This window comes from Centroberyx affinis, unplaced genomic scaffold, assembly GCF_046629955.1.
Source record: "Centroberyx affinis isolate AG114_WGS23_722 - 3 ecotype Tasmania unplaced genomic scaffold, CSIRO-AGI_Caff_v1 ptg000847l_1, whole genome shotgun sequence".
Lineage (NCBI taxonomy): Eukaryota > Metazoa > Chordata > Actinopteri > Beryciformes > Berycidae > Centroberyx > Centroberyx affinis.
The window spans coordinates 61,306-86,714 of NW_027279442.1; the positions used below are offsets into that span (position 1 = coordinate 61,306).

The 25,409-nt window shown below is 41.4% G+C and overlaps 1 protein-coding gene across 1 annotated transcript; it reads left to right on the forward strand.

Moving 5' to 3' along the window:
• Positions 1 to 3,507: 3,507 nt before the first annotated feature.
• LOC139645333 (protocadherin Fat 4-like) lies at positions 3,508 to 25,229 on the forward strand. The gene is made up of 7 exons (XM_071521025.1): positions 3,508 to 5,898; positions 8,017 to 9,057; positions 9,652 to 12,075; positions 14,549 to 15,589; positions 17,596 to 18,636; positions 20,872 to 21,737; positions 22,835 to 25,229. The coding sequence occupies exons 1-7, from the start codon at positions 3,508 to 3,510 to the stop codon at positions 25,227 to 25,229; spliced, it is 11,199 nt and encodes a 3,732-aa protein (XP_071377126.1).
• The last annotated feature ends 180 nt before the right edge of the window (positions 25,230 to 25,409 follow it).

Sequence of the window (25,409 nt, forward strand, 5' to 3'; positions counted from 1 at the left end):
GAACTTTTAGGGAATCCACCCTCACTGGGAAATCTGCAAAGGGAGCCCCACTAAAAAGACAGCTTGATATGGACAAGGTGCAAGCCATAACAGGTATACATACGTATTTGTCTTCACAACTATGTTTTCCTCACTTATTTACAAAGATTCTATGCTTGTAATACTAACAAGGTCACATGGTACAACAATCATCAAATAATCATGAACATCTCCTGTTTGATGATATCCATGATATTTTTAGCATAGGCAGCCAAATTTTCACCAACCATGTGTGGAGAGCTTGTGACAGGAATGATAAAACTTATTGTAATGCAGCACTGCGATGGTTCAGGCAGGCACGGAAGTCGTTTTAAAGTCACATGGTTCATACACTCTCCAATCATATACAGTTAGGCCCAGAAATATTTGGACAGTGACAGAAGTTTTGTTATTTTAGCTGTTTACGAAAACATATTCAGGATACAGTTATATAATCAATATGGGCTTAAAGTGCAGACTCTCAACTGTAATTTGAGAGTATTCACATCCAAATTGGAGGAAGGGTTTAGGAATTACAGCTCTTTAATATGTAGCCGCCTCTTTTTCAAGGGACCAAAAGTAATTGGACAAATTAACATTACCATAAGTAAAATGTTCATTTTTAATACTTTGTTGAGAATCCTTTGCAGGCAATGACTGCCTGAAGTCTGGAACCCATGGACATCACCAAACGCTGGGTTTCCTCCTTTGTGATGCTTTGCCAGGCCTTTACTGCAGCTGTCTTCAGTTGTTGCTTGTTTGTGGGTCTTTCTGCCTTAAGTTTTGTCTTGAGCAAGTGAAATGCATGCTCGATCGGGTTGAGATCTGGTGATTGACTCGGCCATTGCAGAATGTTCCACTTCTTTGCCTTAAAAAACTCCTGGGTTGCTTTCGCAGTATGTTTTGGGTCATTGTCCATCTGTACTGTGAAGTGCTGTCCAATCAACTTTGCTGCATTTGGCTGAATCTGAGCAGAAAGTATATCCCTATACACTTCAGAATTCATCCGGCTGCTTCTGTCTTCTGTCACGTCATCAATAAACACTAGTGACCCAGTGCCATTGGAAGCCATGCATGCCCATGCCATCACACTGCCTCAACCATGTTTTACAGAAGATGTGGTGTGCTTTGGATCATGAGCTGTTCCAGGTCTTTGGAATGTATGTTCCATACTTTCTTCTTCCCATCATTCTGGTACAGGTTGATCTTAGTCTCATCTGTCCAAAGAATACTGTTCCAGAACTGGGCTGGCTTCTTCAGATGTTTTTTGGCAATAATCTGGCCTTTCTATTTTTGAGGCTGATTAATGGTTTGCACCTTGTGGTGAACCCTCTGTATTTACTCTCATTAAGTCTTCTCTTTATGGTAGACTTAGATACTGATACACCTACTTCCTGGAGAGTGTTCTTCACTTGGGTGGATGCTGTGAAGGGGTTTTTCTTCACCATGGAAAGGATCCTGGAAAGAGCCCGTGCAGCCTTCTGAGTCAATTGTCCAATTACTTTTGGTCCCTTGAAAAAGAGGCGGCTACATATTAAAGAGCTGTAATTCCTAAACCCTTCCTCCAATTTGGATGTGAATACTCTCAAATTACAGCTGAGAGTCTGCACTTTAAGCCCATATTGATTATATAACTGTATCCTGAATATGTTTTCGTAAACAGCTAAAATAACAAAATTTGTGTCACTGTCCAAATATTTCTGGGCCTAACTGTATACATAGTATATGGTAGCCATTTTCCAGCAACAGTATTCAACAATTTACTCCCCCCCCCATCCCTCAAATGCTCACTTTATGGCTTCCTACAAGGGCCAGAAACCTCCAAATCAGTAAAAATAGGATGTCTTTCAGGAATACTGTGCAAATGCAAAGAGTAACTGACTCCATAACTCATTCTATTTGATAGATATAAAAAAGTATTGATTAAATTAATCAAATGAGTCAAGTTATAGGTTCCCCGCCGATTGTTTCTCTATATTCAGAAGCTTGTAATTAATAACCATAAAAAGATGAACATTTGAGTCCCTGATGCTGCATCATATTTTCACCTCTCTAAACGTCAAAATACCAAACACTGTCAAACGTTTCCAACAGGGGGAGTAGGCTACCAACATGCACTCAAAACTGACAAAAGGCTCAAAGAGCTTTCTAGGGGAGCTGCGTCAAACTGCTAGATATAACCAGAAAAAGACCGGAAGCAAGGCGATTCTGCTTTCAAAATAAAAGCGTAAAATTAGGCACTTTTGAAGAAAAAAATAAATAAATACATAAATATATATATATATATATATATATATATATATATGGTGTTTCAAAAGTAGGCATACATTTTTATACATCATTAATATTCACTGTATCATCAAATAGTTTTCCATTTACCAGGTAAGTTTAAATCAAGGTATTATTAATGGACAATTGAATGTTGAATTCTTTTGTTAAAATTACTAAAATTACACAGCTTTGTTTTTCATTATTAGGCCATTATTAAAAATTGGATTCCTACTTTTGAAACACACAGTATACATACAGGGTATATATGTATGACATATTTATATCCTTTTTAATATTTCTGTTTTTAAAAAAAATGCAAAAAATAGTATAATTGTAATTGTGTAATTGTAAAGGCTTCACAGCTCTTGAAGTAGGAGGTCCCCTATCAACCTATTACACTGTGTTTAAGTAAAATGTGCCTGCTGTTCCACTTAAATGGACCAGTAAAATGGTTGGCTATAACACAGTAATTTCAGCTGAAATTGTTTTATTTCATTTGAACAATAAGGCAATAAATGTGAAGCCTATCATATTGATAATATATTTAATTTGAAAATATTAACGGAAGAGTTAAAACCCTAACATTACCAAACATGGTAAAACAAACAAGAAAACACACACACACACACACACACACACACACTTTCTTTTTAAGCAAATTAGACACTAATATAAGTGAAAATGGATAGTAGACATCCTTCGAGTTGTCTAGTATATGTTTGTGTTTGAGGCTTTGTGAACTTTAAACTTTGAGGTAAGCTTGACATGGTAGGATAACTGATTGAACTGGGTGCAGCTGGTATCAACTTCTTCATTTTATAGCACATTGACGTAACAATTAATAGACAGACATGGAATGTTCCAAATATATTTATCCTTATTTACTCAACAACACATTATTTTCACGACATCAAGTGTAGGCTTGTCATAGACGGTGCATCACACATCAGACCAGTGTCAGACTCAAAGGGTTTAGTCACATGGTGTCACTGTTCACCACTAAATCATAATGCATATCTCTTATGGTTCTCATGACACACCCATTTGTTAAGGCTGTGGATAGATCCGCACATCCTTCTAGAAGAGCAGATAGGCTTATTTATTTTTTTTAACTAACAAATAATACAAATAATGTTTTTATTTTTATAGATGTTAATAAAAACGCATTAAAGGCAGGCATTCGGACACTGGAGTAATATATTTTCAACAACAAAAAGGATGAATTTGCAAGTTTTTTCCGCCGTCTTTGTCTTGAGTGCAATGTTGCCCTCTGCTTTGTCTGTGACGCGGTACTCCATAGCCGAGGAGTTGGAAAGGGGCTCTGTTGTGGCAAATCTAGCTGCGGATTTGGGACTTGAGCTTGGAGGTTTAGCTCAACGTGAGGTAAAACTTGACATTTTCCACAACAAAAAATATTTAGATGTTAATAAAAAGACAGGAGAGCTGTATATTGTCGAAACAATGGACAGAGAATATCTTTGTCCGACGAAAACCACGACCTCCTGTTTTCTAAAGCTAGATGTTATCATAGAAAGTCCCTTACGTATATTCAACATTGAGCTAGGTATAACGGACATTAACGATAACGCTCCCCATTTTCGAAGGGACAGGGTAGAACTCGACGTGTCAGAGTCGGCAACACCAGGAGAGAGATTCTCTCTGCCTAATGCTGTGGATCCAGATGTCGGCATAAATACAATAAAAACATACAAACTCAGTGTCAGTGAACATTTCACTATAGAAATTCAGACTGGCAGTGATGGAACTAAATATGTTGACTTGGTGTTGACCAAATCTTTAGACCGAGAGGAGCATGCTGTTCATAATTTAATATTGACTGCCTTGGACGGTGGGGTCCCTGTGCGCTCCGGCACAGCCAATATCATTGTTAGGGTACAGGACACAAACGACAACGCCCCTCGGTTCGACAAGCAGATGTACACACATAACATGACTGAGAATACCGCGATAGGTACTCTAGTGATGAAACTTAACGCCACAGATCTTGACGAGGGTCCCAATGCAGACATAGTCTACGCTTTCACCCTGTACACGTCAGAGAAAACACAAGATGTCTTTGGATTGAATCCCAATACAGGAGAGATAACAGTGAAGGGTACTATTGACTATGAAGATGTGAAATTTTATGAAATGCACATTGAGGCTAAAGATAAGGGGGCGCATCCCTTAATGGGGCAATGTAAAGTTGTGATACATGTGACGGATATGAATGACAATTATCCGGACATCACAATACAGTCTGTTAAGAGCACAGTTAATGAGAACATTCCCGTAGGAACAGTCATAGCTTTGGTGGGAATAAGCGACAGGGACACTGGGGATAATGGCAAAGTAAGTTTATCCATAAACCAACCCATGCCCTTTATTCTGAACAAGTCATCAGATAGACCCATCCATTACAAGCTCATAGTATCAGAACCTTTGGATCGTGAAGCAGTACCCGAATATGACGTCACATTCATTGTGACTGATGCAGGAATGCCCCCCTTATCTGATAATGAAACAATAACTGTGCACCTGCTTGATGTCAATGACAACGCGCCACAGTTCCCCCAGTCCTTCTACACCATACGTGTAATGGAGAATAACGCACCTGGATCCTTGCTAAGCTCCCTCACTGCCTTTGACCCAGACCTCCATGAAAACCAGTATCTAGTTTATTTCATCCTAGAGAAGGAGATAGCCAACACCTCCATGTCCATGCTGTTCTCCATCAATCCAGAGAACGGTAATCTTTACGCACTAAAGACCTTTGACTATGAGATCGAGAAGGAGTTCCTTTTCCACGTTGAGGCCAGAGACTCTGGTGTTCCTCCACTCAGCAGTAACGTGACCGTCCACATCATCATTGTGGACCAGAACGACAACACTCCGGTCATTGTCTCTCCATGGCGCGCGCACGGCTCGGTGGTGGAGGAAAAGATCCCCAGATCCACCGATAAAGGCTCTCTGGTTGCCAAGGTGATAGCCATAGACACCGACTCGGTACAGAACTCTCGGATTACCTACCAGTTTCTACAGGTGACTGACGCCACCTTATTCAGTCTGGACCAATACAACGGAGAGATCCGGACTATGAGAATGTTCAGTTACAGAGATCCGCGTCACCAACAACTGGTTGTTGTTGCCAAAGACAACGGGCAGCCTGCACTCTCTGCTACAGTCACCATCAAGCTGACCACAGTGGAGACTGCCGTTAAGGCCTTCTCTGACATGACAGACGTGCCTCTGGAATATGACATCTTTTCAGACTTAAACCTGTATTTGGTCATCGGTCTGGGCTCGGTGTCATTTCTCCTCTTGATCACCATATTGGTCACCATCGTGCTCAAGTGTCAGAAACCCAAACCCAGCAAAGCAGCTCCTCCCTGTAGGAACAGTGTGATCAGTGAGAGGAACTCCACCATCGCAGATTCCACCCTCGTCTCCAATGATGCCTACTGGTACAGTCTGTTTCTAGCGGAGACCAGGAAAGGAAAGCTGGTGGTTAGACAGCCTGTGCCAAAGGGCTCCAGGTACATCGTGTCCAGTTTACCAAGGAGCACAGGAATGACAGAGACTAGCGACTCAGCAGCCTCCACTCTGCAGGTGAGATTTCTTTTTGATCCAATGCGTTTGTGTTACTGAATATGCTGTATAATTTGATGATAATGTTTGTAAATAGACATACTGTAAATTCTAGTTTATCTAATTTATAAACATCTTCCCCATTATTTTTCAAATCACATTCAATTTTCTCATCATAAAACAAATGTGCAGTCCACTGTGTAAATGAGGCGGTTTATACAATTTTCTCTGTAGATTTTCTTAATGTTTGATTCTTTTTTCTGTTTTGCATAAAATGTGATATTCTTCGCAGAACACAGATAAGTAAAAATAAAAAAGCCGCCAATTTACATTTTCTTAATCAATTAGTCTGAGGTATTGGTTTCAAAAAGATAAGGATTTCCTTCAGCAACATCTGCACCAGTTCATCAGCTTAAACTCACCTTTAAATTCCATCTATCGTCTGATATGGTTGCATTTTAGCTTCTATACAAAAATGGTGGCAGTTGCAGAGTCTCATAATATGCATGCAGTGGCGCTGTTGACTAGATAAAACACGGGGCCATGATCGCCATGACAGTAAATCATAGTCAGGAGGGTAAAGCGTTGAATCAAGCGGACAGCTCCCTGGTACTGAAACTCCCATCACAGATACACAAGACAATTTCACTATATTTTGCGCTTGAATATCCTTTGGATGAAGATCGCATTAATATGTTCGGATCAAGACCTTAACAATAGTAAACTGCCATATAACTGGAAACATGCATTCTATCGACTAAACTGCTACATACGGAGAACAGACACACAACAATGGGGTCGTGGAAAAGGTACGTGTCGGTCGTTATCCTTTTTTCAACAGTTGAGCACATATTGTCTTCAGTTACTCATTATTCCATACCCGAGGAAATGAAAGAAGGATCAGTTGTTGCCAACCTAGCTACAGATCTCAGCTTGGATATTAAAACATTGAGTAAGAGGAAGATGCGTCTTGATATCATCGCCAATAAAAAGTACCTCGATGTGAACAAAGAGACTGGTGAACTATATATTGTGGAGAAGATTGACAGGGAAAATTGCCCCACCAAGCTGTCATCTTCGTGCTATCTTAAGCTGGAGGTGATACTGGAAAACCCCTTACGAATCTTTAATATAGAACTAGAAATTTTGGATATGAACGATAACGCCCCGCAATTTCGAAGAGACGCAATACATTTAGACATATCTGAGTCAACGCCAGCTGGGGAGAGATTCTCTCTGAGCAACGCCGTTGATCCAGATGTTGGAAGCAATTCAGTAAAAACGTACCATTTGAGTGAAAGTGAACATTTTACCATTGAGGTTCATACAGGGAGAGATGGGTCGAAGTTTGCTGATTTGATTTTGAAAAATATTTTAGACCGGGAGCAGCAGGCTGTTCATAATTTAATACTCACAGCTGTAGATGGCGGTACGCCTGCGCGTTCTGGGATTGCCAGCGTTATTGTTCATGTTTTAGACACTAATGACAACGCCCCTACATTTGACAAAGAAAACTACCGCATCAATATAATGGAAAATTCTCCCATTGGAAGCCTTGTTGTTCATCTAAATGCAACAGACTTAGACGAGGGGTCAAATTCTGATATCATATACTCATATAGTCTGTATACATCAGAGAAAACACAAGAGACATTTCATCTTAACCCCAGCACCGGTGAGATAACGGTAAAGGGAATGTTAAATTATGAAGATTTTAGGATCTACGACATGGAAGTTATTGCAACAGATAAAGGAGCCAATAGCTTATCAGAGCAATGTAAACTAACAGTTCTAGTTGAAGATATGAATGATAATCACCCAGAAATATCTATTAAATCGTTTCAGAGTCCAGTCAAGGAAGACATCGAATTAGACACAGTGATAGCAGTAATTAGTGTCAGTGATAAAGATTCAGGTGATAATGGAGTAGTTGATGTTCATATTCCCGATAATATGCCTTTCAATCTTAGAGAATCCTCTGATAACTATTTTGAGTTGGTAGTTTCAGAACCATTAGACCGTGAGAAAGTTCCAGAATATGACATCACTTTCACTGTTACAGACAGAGGTTCTCCTCCGTTGTCTGACAATGAAACTATGACTTTAGAACTACTGGATGTTAATGACAATGTTCCGCAGTTCCCCCAGTCCTTCTACACTATACGTGTAATGGAAAATAATGCACCCGGGGCCTTGCTGGGCTCCCTCACTGCCTTTGACCCAGACCTACATGAAAACCAGTATCTAGTTTATTTCATCCTAGAGAAGGAGATCGCCAACACCTCCATGTCCATGCTGTTCTCCATCAATCCAGAGAACGGTAATCTTTACGCACTAAAGACCTTTGACTATGAGATCGAGAAGGAGTTCCTTTTCCACATTGAGGCCAGAGACTCTGGTGTTCCTCCACTCAGCAGTAACGTGACCGTCCACATCATCATTGTGGACCAGAACGACAACACCCCGGTCATTGTCTCTCCGTGGCGCGCGCACGGCTCGGTGGTGGAGGAAAAAATCCCCAGATCCACTGATAAAGGCTCTCTGGTTGCCAAGGTGATAGCCATAGACACCGACTCGGTACAGAACTCTCGGATTACCTACCAGTTTCTACAGATGACTGACGCCACCTTATTCAGTCTGGACCAATACAACGGAGAGATCCGGACTATGAGAATGTTCAGTTACAGAGATCCGCGTCACCAACAACTGGTTGTTGTTGCCAAGGACAACGGGCAGCCTGCTCTCTCTGCTACAGTCACCATCAAGCTGTCCACAGTGGAGACTGCCGTTAAGGCCTACTCTGACATGACAGACGTGCCTCTGGAATATGATATCTTTTCAGACTTAAACCTGTATTTGGTCATCGGTCTGGGCTCGGTGTCATTTCTCCTGTTGATCACCATATTGGTCACCATCGTGCTCAAGTGTCAGAAACCCAAGCCCAGCAAAGCTGCTCCTCCTTATAGGAACAGTGTGATCAGTGAGAGGAACTCCACCATCGCAGATTCCACTCTGGTCTCCAACGACGCTTACTGGTACAGTCTGTTTCTAGCGGAGACCAGGAAAGGAAAGCTGGTGGTTAGACAGCCTGTGCCAAAGGGCTCCAGGTACATCGTGTCCAGTTTACCAAGGAGCACAGGAATGACAGAGACTAGCGACTCAGCAGCCTCCACTCTGCAGGTGAGACGTCAATTTCCACCCTTGTTTGTGTATATCTTTTAATGTTTGTTGTGGGTAAAGTGGCATATTCTTCACAAAGCACAAACAAGTTTAAAAACAATCCCAATTTGAATCATATGTACATTTCCATTATCCAACATCGAATGATTAATGTATTAAAACTTGGCTGTAGTGGTTTAATAAACCTAATGATTAATTTCAGCAACATCTGCAGCAGTTAATCAGCTTACGTTTTCCTTTGAATTTCACATATCGTCTAAATACAGTTGCATTTTAGCTACAAAGCATGGATGGTGTTAGTTGCAGAGTTTTATAATATACATTGAGTGGCGCTGTTGACTAGAAAAAAGACGAGGCAATGATCGCCATGACAATAAATAATAGTCAGAGGGGTAAAGCATTGAAACAAGCGGACAGCTCCCTGGTGCTGAAACTCACGCGCAGAAAAAATAAGATTATTTCCTTCCTCTTATCGCCTACATATCTATTGGATGAAGATCGAATAAATGCCGCTTGGATCAAAATTACAACAAAACCAAATTTCCATGTAATCGGGACCATGCATTTTGCTGACTGAGGCTGCTTCATACGGAGCGCAGATACACAACAATGGGGTCGTATGTAATCATGCTTACATGGAAAAGGTACGTTTCGCTCGTTATTCTTTTTGCAACCGTTCAGCACATATCGTCTTCAGTCACTCATTATTCAATACCCGAGGAAATGAAAGAAGGATCAGTTGTTGCCAACCTAGCTACAGATCTCAGCTTGGATGTTAAAACACTGAGTAAGAGGAAGATGCGTCTTGATATCATCGCCAGTAAAAAATATCTGGATGTGAACAAAGAGACTGGTGAACTGTATATTGTGGAGAAGATTGACAGGGAATATATTTGTCCTACAAAGTCGTCAGCATCGTGCTATCTTAAACTGGAGGTAATCCTTGAAAATCCTTTACGAATATCTAATATAGAGCTAGAAATTTTGGATATGAACGACAACGCCCCACAATTTCGAAGAGACGCAATACATTTAGATATATCTGAGTCAACACCAGCTGGAGAGAGATTCTCTCTGAGCAACGCCGTTGATCCAGATGTTGGAAGCAATTCGGTAAAAACGTACCATCTGAGTGAAAGTGAACATTTTACCACTGAAGTTCAAACAGGGAGAGATGGGTCGAAGTTTGCTGAATTGATCCTGAAAAAGACTTTAGACCGAGAACAGCAGGCTGTTCATAATTTAATACTCACAGCTGTAGATGGCGGTACGCCTGCTCGTTCAGGTACTGCTACCATTATTGTTCATGTTTTAGACACTAATGACAACGCCCCTACATTTGACAAAGACAACTACCATATAAATATAATAGAAAATTCTCCCATTGGAAGCCTTGTTGTTCATCTAAATGCAACAGACTTAGACGAGGGGTCAAATTCTGATATCGTATACTCATATAGTCTGTATACATCAGAGAAAACACAAGAGACATTCCATCTTAACCCCAGCACCGGTGAGATAACGGTAAAGGGAATGTTAAATTATGAAGATTTTAGGATCTACGATATGGAAGTTATTGCAACAGATAAAGGAGCCAATAGCTTATCAGGGCAATGTAAACTAACAATTCTAGTTGAAGATATGAATGACAATCACCCAGAAATATCTATTAAATCGTTTCAGAGTCCAGTCAAGGAAAATATCGAATTAGACACAGTGATAGCAGTAATTAGTGTCAGTGATAAAGATTCAGGTGATAATGGAGTAGTTGATGTTCATATTCCCGATAATATGCCTTTCAATCTTAGAGAATCCTCTGATAACCATTTTGAGTTGGTAGTTTCAGAACCATTAGACCGTGAGAAAGTTCCAGAATATGACATCACTTTCACTATTACAGACAGAGGTTCTCCTCCGTTGTCTGACAATGAAACTATGACTTTAGAACTACTGGATGTTAATGACAATGTTCCACAGTTCCCCCAGTCCTTCTATACTATACGTGTAATTGAGAACAATGCACCCGGGGCCTTGCTAAGCTCCCTCACTGCGTTTGATCCAGACCTCCATGAAAACCAGTATCTAGTTTATTTCATCCTAGAGAAAGAGATAGCGAACACCTCCATGTCCATGCTGTTCTCCATCAATCCAGAGAACGGTAATCTTTACGCACTAAAGACCTTTGACTATGAGATCGAGAAGGAGTTCCTTTTCCACATTGAGGCCAGAGACTCTGGTGTCCCTCCACTCAGCAGTAACGTGACCGTCCACATCATTATTGTGGACCAGAACGACAACACTCCGATCATTGTCTCTCCGTGGCGCGCGCACGGCTATGTGGTGGAGGAAAAGATCCCCAGATCCACTGATAAAGGCTCTCTGGTTGCCAAGGTGATAGCCATAGACACCGACTCGGTACAGAACTCTCGGATTACCTACCAGTTTCTACAGGTGTCTGACGCCACCTTATTCAGTCTGGATCAATACAACGGAGAGATCCGGACTATGAGAATGTTCAGCTACAGAGATCCGCGTCACCAACGACTGGTTGTTGTTGCCAAGGACAACGGGCAGCCTGCACTCTCTGCTACAGTCACCATCAATCTGTCCACAGTGGAGACTGCCGTTAAGGCCTACTCTGACATGACGGAAGTACCTCTGGAATATGACATCTTTTCAGACTTAAACCTGTATTTGGTCATCGGTCTGGGCTCGGTGTCATTTCTCCTCTTGATCACCATATTGGTCACCATCGTGCTGAAGTGTCAGAAACCCAAGCCCAGCAAAGCAGCTCCTCCCTGTAGGAACAGTGTGATCAGTGAGAGGAACTCCACCATCGCAGATTCCACCCTGGTCTCCAACGACGCCTACTGGTACAGTTTGTTTCTAGCGGAGACCAGGAAAGGAAAGCTGGTGGTTAGACAGCCTGTGCCAAAGGGCTCCAGGTACATCGTGTCCAGTTTACCAAGGAGCACAGGAATGACAGAGACTAGCGACTCAGCAGCCTCCACTCTGCAGGTGAGATTTCTTTACTGATCCAATACGTTTGTGTAGCTGAATATGCTGTATAATTTGATGATAATGTTTGTAAAAAGACATACTGTAAATTCTAGTTTACCTAATTTATAAACATCTTCCCCATTATTTTTCAAATCACATTCAATTTTCTCATCATAAAACAAATGTGCAGTCCACAGTTTAAATGAGGCCATCAGCACAAATTTTACTAATTTAATTTTGACTTCTCCAAAAAGCATGTCCTGGCTCATAATAAATGTGATGTTTTGCAATAAGGTTAATGCAGTTAACTAAAAGCGCGACTAGAACTAGGCATTAAAAATATAAAATGAGAGTGGATTAGACTAACCTATGCAGAGATAAAATTATCATCTAAAGGCAATATATTTATATAGTCAACTTCCTGGCGCAAATGCTTAACAATGCTGCATCATGTTTTTTTGACACGCCTACTGCTCATGCTGCACAACTCTGATGAACCACACAAAAAACGATAAATGAACACTAATTCAATAACAAAGTCATTTCGATCTTGATTGGCCAATGGAATGCTATCACCACATAAAAAACAAACAAAACAAAAACATATTTAAACTACAAAAGTACACTTTGTGGAGATAAAGTGCGAGATACTTGAAAAACAGCTGGAAAACATATCTTAACCAAAAGCAATGTAGTTATCACTACACTGAATAATGCTACTTCATTCAAAACGTGCAGGATCATAAAACACTGAATTCAAGGTATGAATGAGCTAATTAGCCATAAGGAAAAACTAAGGATGAGGGCTAAAGCATAACATTTCTTTAAGAGTAAGGCGTAAGGAAGCATGTCTTTGTTCCTTGCACACAGCGTCGCTGTTGTCCAGTTATATAAATTATGTTGTAGGACCATCAACGCCATTACACTGTCGTCGAGCTGAGACGTGAATCGGGCAAATGGACAGCTCCCGGTACTGAATCTGTATGTAAGCCAAGAACATTTTACGGTCAGTGTATTTTTGTGAATATGGCTTTGATAGGCAAAAAAAATTGTCCGGAATCTTAACGACGTGCAAGGGTTTATCTTTTTTCACAAGACTGAAGAAGACAGGTCTGAAGTGAGAATGGATGCACATTTCTTTTACAAACACTGGAGGAGGTATGTCTCGATATTTCTTCTTTTCGCTGCAACCTTAAAATCTAATTATGCGGTTACTCACTATTCTATTCCCGAGGAAATGGAGGAAGGGTCTGTGGTCGCTAATTTAGCTGCTGATCTAGGCCTCGATGTAAAAATGCTTTCTAAACGGAAGATGCGCTTGGAAGTCATAGCAAACAAGAAATATCTGGATGTGAACAAAGAAACAGGGGAGCTATATATCGTAGAGAGGATCGACCGTGAATATCTTTGCACATCTAAGACATCTACGTCATGTTTTCTGAAAATGGAAGCTATAGTAGAGAACCCACAGCGGATATTCTATATTGAAATAGAGCTCATGGATATAAATGATAACGCCCCTCATTTTAGGAGAGACACCATAAACTTGGACATTTTGGAAGCAACCCAAGCTGGTGAAAGATTCTCTGTCAACAATGCGGTTGATCCGGATGTTGGATCAAATTCAGTAAAGACGTACCATTTGAGTGAAAATGAACATTTTAACATTGAAATTCAGACAGGAAGGGATGGATCGAAGTTTGCAGATCTAATTTTAAAGAAGGCGCTAGACCGAGAAAAGCAGGCTGTTCATAAACTAGTACTCACTGCTGTAGATGGCGGCACACCTTCACGCACCGGTACAGCCAGCATTGCAGTTCGAGTCCTAGACACAAATGACAATGCCCCCAAATTTGGCAAAGAACACTATAGAATTGAAATAATGGAAAACTCACCGATTGGAAGCCTTGTGCTTCATCTTAATGCTACTGATTTAGATGAGGGGTCCAATGCAGAGATAGCATATACATATAGCTTGTACACTTCTGAAAAGACACAAGAAACATTTAATCTGAACCTTAACACTGGTGAGATAACAGTAAAAGGAGTGCTGAATTATGAGGATTTTAGGCTATATGATATGGAAGTTGTAGCAACAGATAAAGGAGTCAATGTCTTATCAGGGCAAACGAAGATATCAATTTTAGTGGAAGACATGAATGACAATCATCCTCAGATTTCCATCAAATCGTTTCAAAATTCTGTCAAGGAAGACACGGAATTAGACACAGTAATAGCAGTGGTTAGTGTCACTGATAAAGATTCGGGTGATAACGGAATGGTTGATCTTCACATTCCCGATAATATGCCTTTCAAACTTAGAGAATCTTCTGATAACTATTTTGAGTTGGTAGTCTCCGAACCATTAGACCGTGAGAAAGTTCCAGAATATGACATCACTTTCACTGTTACAGACAGAGGTTCTCCTCCGTTGTCTGATAATGAAACTATGACTTTAGAACTACTGGATGTTAATGACAATGTTCCGCAGTTCCCCCAGTCCTTCTATACTATACGTGTAATTGAGAATAATGCACCCGGGGCCTTGCTGAGCTCCCTCACTGCCTTCGACCCAGACCTACATGAAAACCAGTATCTAGTTTATTTCATCCTAGAGAAGGAGATCGCCAACACCTCCATGTCCATGCTGTTCTCCATCAATCCAGAGAACGGTAATCTTTACGCACTAAAAACCTTTGACTATGAAATCGAGAAGGAGTTCCTTTTCCACATTGAGGCCAGAGACTCTGGTGTTCCGCCACTCAGCAGTAACGTGACCGTCCACATCATTATTGTGGACCAGAACGACAACACTCCGGTCATTGTCTCTCCATGGCGCGCGCACGGCACGGTGGTGGAAGAAAAGATCCCCAGATCCACTGATAAAGGCTCTCTGGTTGCCAAGGTGATAGCCATAGACACCGACTCGGTACAGAACTCTCGGATTACCTACCAGTTTCTACAGGTGACTGACGCCACCTTATTCAGTCTAGACCAATACAACGGAGAGATCCGGACTATGAGAATGTTTAGTTACAGAGATCCGCGTCACCAACAACTGGTTGTTGTTGCCAAGGACAACGGGGAGCCTGCTCTGTCTGCTACAGTCACCATCAAGCTGTCCACAGTGGAGACTGCCGTTAAGGCCTACTCTGATATGACAGACGTGCCTCTGGAATATGACATCTTTTCAGATTTAAACCTGTATTTGGTCATCGGTCTGGGCTCGGTGTCATTCCTCCTCTTGATCACCATATTGGTCACCATCGTGCTGAAGTGTCAGAAACCCAAGCCCAGCAAAGCGGCTCCTCCCTGTAGGAACAGTGTGATCAGTGAGAGGAACTCCACCATCGCAGATTCCACTCTGGTCTCCAACGACGCCTACTGGTACAGTCTGTTTCTAGCGGAGACCAGGAAAGGAAAGCTGGTGGTTAGACAGCCTGTGCCAAAGGGCTCCAGGTACATCGTGTCCAGTTTACCAAGGAGCACAGGAATGACAGAGACTAGCGACTCAGCAGCCTCCACTCTGCAGGTGAGACGTCAATTTCCACCTTTGTTTCTGTAGATCTTATATGGTGTTTTCTATGTTGTGTATAAAATCGCATATTCTTCACAAGCCACAAACAAGTTAAAAAAATAAAATAAAAAACAAATCCTAATTTGCATCGTGTACGTTTCCATTATCCAGCATAGAATGATTAACATAAGGCATTAAACTATGATGTAATAGTTGTTTTATCAACCTAATGATTCTTTTCAGGAACAACTGCAGCAGTTAATAAGCTTAAGTTTACCTTTAAATTCCACCTATTATCTAAATACGGTTGCATTTTAGCTACAAAACATGGATGGTGTTAGTTGCAGAGTCTTATAATATGCATAGAGTGGCGCTGTTGACTAGATAAAAGACGCGGCCATGATCGCCTTCACATTAAATCATAGTCAGACAGAGGGGTATAGCATTGAAACAAGCGGACAGCTCCCTGGTGCTGAAATTCAGACCCGGGACAATTAAGACAATTTCCTTCTACTTATCGCCTACATATCTGTTGGATCAAGATCGAGTAAATAACGTTTGGATCAAAACTACAACAAAAACAAATGTCCATATAATTGCGACCATGCATTTTACCGACTGAGCTGCTTCGTACAGAGAACAGATACACAACAATGGGGTCGTATGTAACCATGCTGTCATGGAAAAGGTACGTTTCGCTCGTTATTCTTTTTGCAACCGTTCAGCATATATCGTCTTCAGTCACTCATTATTCAATACCCGAGGAAATGAAAGAAGGATCAGTTGTTGCCAATCTAGCTACAGATCTCAGCTTGGATGTTAAAACATTGAGTAAGAGGAAGATGCGTCTTGATATCATCGCCAGTAAAAAATATCTGGATATGAACAAAGAGACTGGTGAACTGTATATTGTGGAGAAGATTGACAGGGAATATATTTGCACTACCAAGTGGTCATCATCGTGCTATCTAAAGCTAGAGGTCATCCTTGAAAATCCTTTACGAATATTTAATATAGAACTAGAAATTTTGGATATGAACGACAACGCCCCACAATTTCGAAGAGACGCAATACATTTAGATATATCTGAGTCAACACCAGCTGGAGAGAGATTCTCTCTTAGCAACGCAGTTGATCCAGATGTTGGAAGCAATTCAGTAAAAACGTATCATCTAAGTGAAAGTGAACATTTTAACATTGAGGTTCAGACTGGGAGAGATGGGTCGAAGTTTGCTGATTTGATCTTAAAAAAGACTTTAGACCGGGAGGAGCAGGCTGTTCATAATTTAGTACTCACAGCTGTAGATGGTGGTACGCCTGCTCGTTCAGGTACTGCTAGCATTATTGTTCATGTTTTAGACACTAATGACAACGCCCCTATTTTTGACAAAGACAACTACCGCATCAATATAATGGAAAATTCTCCTATTGGAAGCCTTGTTGTTCCTCTAAACGCAACAGACTTAGACGAGGGGTCAAATTCTGATATCATATACTCATATAGTCTGTATACATCAGAGAAAACGCAAGAGACATTTCATCTTAACCCCAGCACCGGTGAGATAACGGTAAAGGGAATGTTAAATTATGAAGATTTTAGCATCTACGATATGGAAGTTATTGCAACAGATAAAGGAGCCAATAGCTTATCAGGGCAATGTAAACTAACAATTCTAGTTGAAGATATGAATGACAATCACCCAGAAATATCTATTAAATCGTTTCAGAGTCCAGTCAAGGAAAACATCGAATTAGACACAGTAATAGCAGTGGTTAGTGTCAATGATAAAGACTCGGGTAATAATGGAGTAGTTGATCTCCATATTCCTCAAAATATGCCTTTCAAACTGAGGGAATCTTCTGATAACTATTTTGAGTTGGTAGTCTCCGAACTATTAGACCGTGAGAAAGTTCCAGAATATGACATCACTTTCACTGTTACAGACAGAGGTTCTCCTCCGTTGTCTGACAATGAAACTATGACTTTAGAACTACTGGATGTTAATGACAATGTTCCACAGTTCCCCCAGTCCTTCTACACTATACGTGTAATGGAAAATAATGCACCCGGGGCCTTGCTGAGCTCCCTCACTGCCTTCGACCCAGACCTACATGAAAACCAGTATCTAGTTTATTTCATCCTAGAGAAGGAGATCGCCAACACCTCCATGTCCATGCTGTTCTCCATCAATCCAGAGAACGGTAATCTTTACGCACTAAAGACCTTTGACTATGAGATTGAGAAGGAGTTCCTTTTCCACATTGAGGCTAGAGACTCTGGTGTTCCTCCACTCAGCAGTAACGTGACCGTCCACATCATTATTGTGGACCAGAACGACAACACTCCGGTCATTGTCTCTCCATGGCGCGCACACGGCTCGGTGGTGGAGGAAAAAATCCCCAGATCCACCGATAAAGGCTCTCTGGTTGCCAAGGTGATAGCCATAGACACCGACTCGGTACAGAACTCTCGGATTTCCTACCAGTTTCTACAGGTGACTGACGCCACCTTATTCAGTCTGGACCAATACAACGGAGAGATCCGGACTATGAGAATGTTCAGTTACAGAGATCCGCGTCACCAACAACTGGTTGTTGTTGCCAAGGACAACGGGCAGCCTGCTCTCTCTGCTACAGTCACCATCAAGCTGTCCACAGTGGAGACTGCCGTTAAGGCCTACTCTGACATGACAGACGTGCCTCTGGAATATGACATCTTTTCAGACTTAAACCTGTATTTGGTCATCGGTCTGGGCTCGGTGTCATTTCTCCTGTTGATCACCATATTGGTCACCATCGTGCTCAAGTGTCAGAAACCCAAGCCCAGCAAAGCTGCTCCTCCTTATAGGAACAGTGTGATCAGTGAGAGGAACTCCACCATCGCAGATTCCACTCTGGTCTCCAACGACGCCTACTGGTACAGTCTGTTTCTAGCGGAGACCAGGAAAGGAAAGCTGGTGGTTAGACAGCCTGTGCCAAAGGGCTCCAGGTACATCGTGTCCAGTTTACCAAGGAGCACAGGAATGACAGAGACTAGCGACTCAGCAGCCTCCACTCTGCAGGTAAGACTCAGTTTTTGATTCATCACCTTTTTTCACCGGATCTGCTCTACCTTTTGATGAGATTGTTTTTAAATAGATCTACTCCAAATACGAATAGTAGGCTTACCTCATTCATAAACTCTGCAGGAGAGACGTCAATTTCCACCTTTGTTTTTGTAGATCTTATATGGTATTTTTTATGTTGTGTATAAAAAGGCATATTCTTCACAAAGCACAAACAAGCAAAAAAAAAGACAACAACAAAAAAACAAACATCCTAATTTGAATCATTTGTAGCATACGTTTCCATTACCCAACAGAATGATTAACATAGGGTATTAAACTTGGCAGTAATAGTGCTTTCATAAACCTAATGATTCCTTTCAGCAACATCTGCAGCAGTGCTTAAGCTTACCTTTAAATTTTACCTATCGTCTAAATATGGTTGCATTTTAGCTATATAACATGGATGGTGTTAATAGTCGAATCTTATAATATGCATGGAGTGGCGCTGTTGACTAGAAAAACGACGAGGCAATGATCGCCATGACAGTAAATCATAGTCAGAGGGGTAAAGCATTGAAACATGCGGACAGCTCCCTGGTGCTGAAACTCACAACCAGGAAGATTAACACAATTTCCTTCCTCTTATCGACTATATAGTTATTGGATCAAGAGCGAATAAATGCCGCTTGGATCAAAATTACAACAAAACCAAATTTCCATGTAATCGCGACCATGCATTTTGCTGACTGAGGCTGCTTCATACGGAGCGCAGATACACAACAATGGGATCGTATGTAACCATGCTGTCATGGAAAAGGTACGTTTTGCTCGTTATTCTTTTTGCAACCGTTCAGCACATATCGTCTTCAGTCACTCATTATTCAATACCTGAGGAAATGAAAGAAGGATCAGTTGTTGCCAATCTAGCTACAGATCTCAGCTTGGATGTTAAGACACTGAGTAAAAGGAAGATGCGTCTTGATATCATCGCCAATAAAAAATATCTGGATGTGAACAAAGAGACTGGTGAACTGTATGTTGTAGAGAAGATTGACAGGGAATATCTTTGTACAAAAATGTTAACATCGTGCTACTTGAAAATGGAAGCAACACTTGAAAATCCTTTACGAATATTTAATATAGAACTAGAAATTTTGGATATGAACGACAACGCCCCACAATTTCGAAGAGACGCAATACATTTAGATATATCTGAGTCAACACCAGCTGGAGAGAGATTTTCACTTAGCAAACGCAGTTGACCCTGATGTCGGAGCCAATTCAGTAAAAACGTATCATCTAAGTGAAAGTGAACATTTTAACATTGAAGTTCAGACAGGGAGAGATGGGTCGAAGTTTGCTGATTTGATTTTGAAAAAGACTTTAGACCGGGAGCAGCAGGCTGTTCATAATTTAATACTCACAGCTGTGGATGGCGGTACGCCTGCGCGTTCTGGAATTGCCAGCGTTATTGTTCATGTTTTAGACACTAATGACAACGCCCCTACATTTGACAAAGACAATTACCACATCAATATAATGGAAAATTCTCCCATTGGAAGCCTTGTTGTTCATCTAAATGCAACAGACTTAGACGAGGGGTCAAATTCTGATATTATATACTCATATAGTCTTTATACATCAGAGAAAACGCAAGAGACATTTCATCTTAACCCCAGCACCGGTGAGATAACGGTAAAGGGAATGTTAAATTATGAAGATTTTATGCTCTACGATATGGAAGTTATTGCAACAGATAAAGGAGCCAATAGCTTATCAGGACAATGTAAACTAACAGTTCTAGTTGAAGATATGAATGATAATCACCCAGAAATATCTATAAAATCATTTCAGACTCCAGTCAAGGAAAATATCGAATTAGACACAGTGATAGCAGTGCTAAGTGTCAGTGATAAAGATTCAGGTGATAACGGAATGGTTAATCTCCATATTCCCCCAAATATGCCTTTCACCTTTCAAACTTAGAAAATCTTCTGATAACTATTTTGAGTTGGTAGTCTCCGAACTATTAGACCGTGAGAAAGTTCCAGAATATGACATCACTTTCACTGTTACAGACAGAGGTTCTCCTCCGTTGTCTGATAATGAAACTATGACTTTAGAACTACTGGATGTTAATGACAATGTTCCACAGTTCCCTCAGTCACTATACGTGTAATGGAAAATAATGCACCCGGGGCCTTGCTGGGCTCCCTCACTGCCTTCGACCCAGACCTCCATGAAAACCAGTATCTAGTTTATTTCATCCTAGAGAAGGAGATAGCCAACACCTCCATGTCCATGCTGTTCTCCATCAATCCAGAGAACGGTAATCTTTACGCACTAAAGACCTTTGACTATGAGATCGAGAAGGAGTTCCTTTTCCACATTGAGGCCAGAGACTCTGGTGTTCCTCCACTCAGCAGTAACGTGACCGTCCACATCATCATTGTGGACCAGAACGACAACACTCCGGTCATTGTCTCTCCATGGCGCGCGCACGGCTCGGTGGTGGAAGAAAAGATCCCCAGATCCACTGATAAAGGCTCTCTGGTTGCCAAGGTGATAGCCATAGACACCGACTCGGTACAGAACTCTCGGATTTCCTACCAGTTTCTACAGGTGACTGACGCCACCTTATTCAGTCTGGACCAATACAACGGAGAGATCCGGACTATGAGAATGTTTAGTTACAGAGATCCGCGTCACCAACGACTGGTTGTTGTTGCCAAGGACAACGGGGAGCCTGCTCTCTCTGCTACAATCACCATCAAGCTGTCCACAGTGGAGACTGCCGTTAAGGCCTTCTCTGATATGACAGACGTGCCTCTGGAATATGACATCTTTTCAGACTTAAACCTGTATTTGGTCATCGGTCTGGGTTCGGTGTCATTCCTCCTCTTGATCACCATATTGGTCACCATCGTGCTCAAGTGTCAGAAACCCAAACCCAGCAAAGCGGCTCCTCCCTGTAGGAACAGTGTGATCAGTGAGAGGAACTCCACCATCGCAGATTCCACTCTGGTCTCCAACGACGCCTACTGGTACAGTCTGTTTCTAGCGGAGACCAGGAAAGGAAAGCTGGTGGTTAGACAGCCTGTGCCAAAGGGCTCCAGGTACATCGTGTCCAGTTTACCAAGGAGCACAGGAATGACAGAGACTAGCGACTCAGCAGCCTCCACTCTGCAGGTGAGACTCAGTTTTTGATTCAACACCTTTTTATTTTTTTCACCGGTTCTGCTGTATGTTTTGGTGAGGTTGTTTTTAAATAGACCTACTCCAAATACCAATATTAGGCCTACCTCATTCATAAACCTCTTTCATAATAATTTTTACGCCAACTTAAATGTCCCCAGTTAAAAACATAAACATACATGCTGATTAATTCTGGTTTACTCAAAGGCATTTGGTGTCTCAGTAGAAATTAGTTTGCACTAACGTTAATATAGTTAACTGAAACGTTGATCAAAACAAAGCATGATAATAACCGAAAATAGAAATTTAACCGTCCAGAAATAAAATCTTCATCTAAAGGCAATATTACATGTATACATACTCTGACGTTTTCAAGCTTTTCCTTAACAATGTGTTATTGTGCTTCTTTGGGCATGGCTACTGCGTACTCATTCAGCACAGATTTGCCAAAACAAAATGTAAACCGTAAAATGTGTACTATCATCAAAGCCAACGTTTTCTGAATATTAAGTGAAACTGAAGTTAACTGAAATCAGATTAAAAACACGAACGAAAGAAAGAAAGAAAGAAAGAAAGAAAGAAAGAAACAGAAAGAAACCAACGCAAAATGTAGTAACAACTATATTATGATCCTCGTTAACTCATAGCACACTGTAGACTAAAATAATTAAGAATTTCGTACACAGAGCAAATATTTCAATTAACCATTTATGATGTGTAGGCCTTTTCCTTGCACACAGCGTCGCTGTTCACCAGTCAAATCAACTGTCTTGTGAGATCATGATCGCCATGATAGTCGGACAATGAGCTGAAATGGTGAAAAGGGAAATTGAACAGTTCCTGGTGCTGATTCTACATGCAAAAATGTTTTCTCGGTCTCAGTTATCATTTGTGATTTTGACTGAGGCATAACATTATTACCAAATCTTATCGACGTGCAAGTTTTTACACTATACTGAAGAGGACATAGGTCTGAGGAAACAATGGATGCCCATTTCTCTTCCGAACACTGGAAAAGGTATGTGTCGAGATGCCTTCTTTTTGCTGCCACCTTGAATACAATTTCTGCGGTTACACACTATTCTATTCCTGAGGAACTGGAGGAAGGCTCTGTTGTCGCCAATTTAGCTGGAGATTTGGGATTAGATGTGAAGACTCTATTCGGACGGAAAATGCGGTTAGAGATCATTGCTAATAAGAAATATCTTGACGTGAACAAAGAAACTGGTGAGCTTTTCATTGTTGAACGAATTGACAGAGAATCACTCTGTGCTGCCAAGACATCCTGTTACGTGAAAATGGAAGCCATCATAGAAAACCCTAAAAGAATATTTTACATCGAATTAGAGATTATGGACATCAATGACAATGCACCTCATTTTAGAAGAGATACGATAGATTTAGATATTTCGGAAGCTACCCAAGCTGGTGAACGCTTTTCTGTGAACAATGCAGTCGACCCAGACGTTGGTTCAAACTCTGTGAAAACATACCATTTGAGTGAAAATAATTATTTCACAATAGAAATTCAAACTGGAAGAGATGGGTCAAAATTTGCTGATTTGATCCTGAAAAAAAATTTGGACCGGGAGCAGCAGGCTGTTCATAATTTAATACTCACAGCTGTAGATGGCGGCACGCCGACTCGCTCCGGTACTGCCAGCATTATTGTTCATGTTTTAGATACTAACGATAACGCCCCTACATTTGACGAAGATAACTACCACATAAATATAATGGAAAATTCTCCCATTGGAAGTCTTGTTGTTCATTTAAATGCAACAGATGTAGACGAGGGGTCAAATTCTGATTTAATATACTCATATAGCCTGTATACATCAGAGAAAACGCAAGAAACATTTCATTTAAACTCCAACACGGGTGAGATCACTGTAAAGGGAATGTTAAATTATGAAGATTTCAGGATTTACGATATGGAAGTTATAGCAACAGATAAAGGAATTAATGCTTTATCAGGGCAATGTAAACTAACAATTCTAGTTGAAGATATGAATGACAATCACCCAGAAATATCTATTAAATCGTTTCATAGTCCAGTCAAGGAAAACATCGAATTAGACACAGTGATAGCAGTAATTAGTGTCAGTGATAAAGATTCAGGTGATAATGGAGTAGTTAATGTTCATATTCCTCAAAATATGCCTTTCAAACTGAAGGAATCTTCTGATAACTATTTTGAGTTGGTAGTTTCAGAACCATTAGACCGTGAGAAAGTTCCAGAATATGACATCACTTTCACTGTTACAGACAGAGGTTCTCCTCCGTTGTCTGACAATGAAACTATGACTTTAGAACTACTGGATGTTAATGACAATGTTCCACAGTTCCCCCAGTCCTTCTATACTATACGTGTAATGGAAAATAATGCACCCGGGGCCTTGCTGGGCTCCCTCACTGCCTTCGACCCAGACCTCCATGAAAACCAGTATCTAGTTTATTTCATCCTAGAGAAGGAGATAGCCAACACCTCCATGTCCATGCTGTTCTCCATCAATCCAGAGAACGGTAATCTTTACGCACTAAAGACCTTTGACTATGAGATCGAGAAGGAGTTCCTTTTCCACATTGAGGCCAGAGACTCTGGTGTTCCTCCACTCAGCAGTAACGTGACCGTCCACATCATTATTGTGGACCAGAACGACAACACTCCGGTCATAGTCTCTCCATGGCGCGCGCACGGCTCGGTGGTGGAAGAAAAGATCCCCAGATCCACCGATAAAGGCTCTCTGGTTGCCAAGGTGATAGCTATAGACACCGACTCGGTACAGAACTCTCGGATTACCTACCAGTTTCTACAGGTGACTGACGCCACCTTATTCAGTCTGGACCAATACAACGGAGAGATCCGGACTATGAGAATGTTCAGCTACAGAGATCCGCGTCACCAACGACTGGTTGTTGTTGCCAAGGACAACGGGGAGCCTGCTCTCTCTGCTACAGTCACCATCAATCTGTCCACCGTGGAGACTGCCGTTAAGGCCTACTCTGACATGACAGATGTGCCTCTGGAATATGACATATTTTCAGATTTAAACCTGTATTTGGTCATCGGTCTGGGTTCGGTGTCATTTCTCCTGTTGATCACCATATTGGTCACCATCGTGCTCAAGTGTCAGAAACCCAAACCCAGCAAAGCGGCTCCTCCCTGTAGGAACAGTGTGATCAGTGAGAGGAACTCCACCATCGCAGATTCCACTCTGGTCTCCAACGATGCCTACTGGTACAGTCTGTTTCTAGCGGAGACCAGGAAAGGAAAGCTGGTGGTTAGACAGCCTGTGCCAAAGGGCTCCAGGTACATCGTGTCCAGTTTACCAAGGAGCACAGGAATGACAGAGACTAGCGACTCAGCAGCCTCCACTCTGCAGGTAAGAGAAAGGAGTATAGTGTCCTAATCACATAACCCAATGGTTTCCTTTAGGCTGTGGATTGCCTTGTTTTGTGCGTAAAAGTCGTCCAGAAAAATGCAACTCTCCGTCAGTTTTCTGTCATTCGGCAAAAATATCATCATGGACGGTTGTCGTACGTATAAGTCCACGTTGGTCTCTAGTTTTTTATGCAGTGATAGGCCTGCA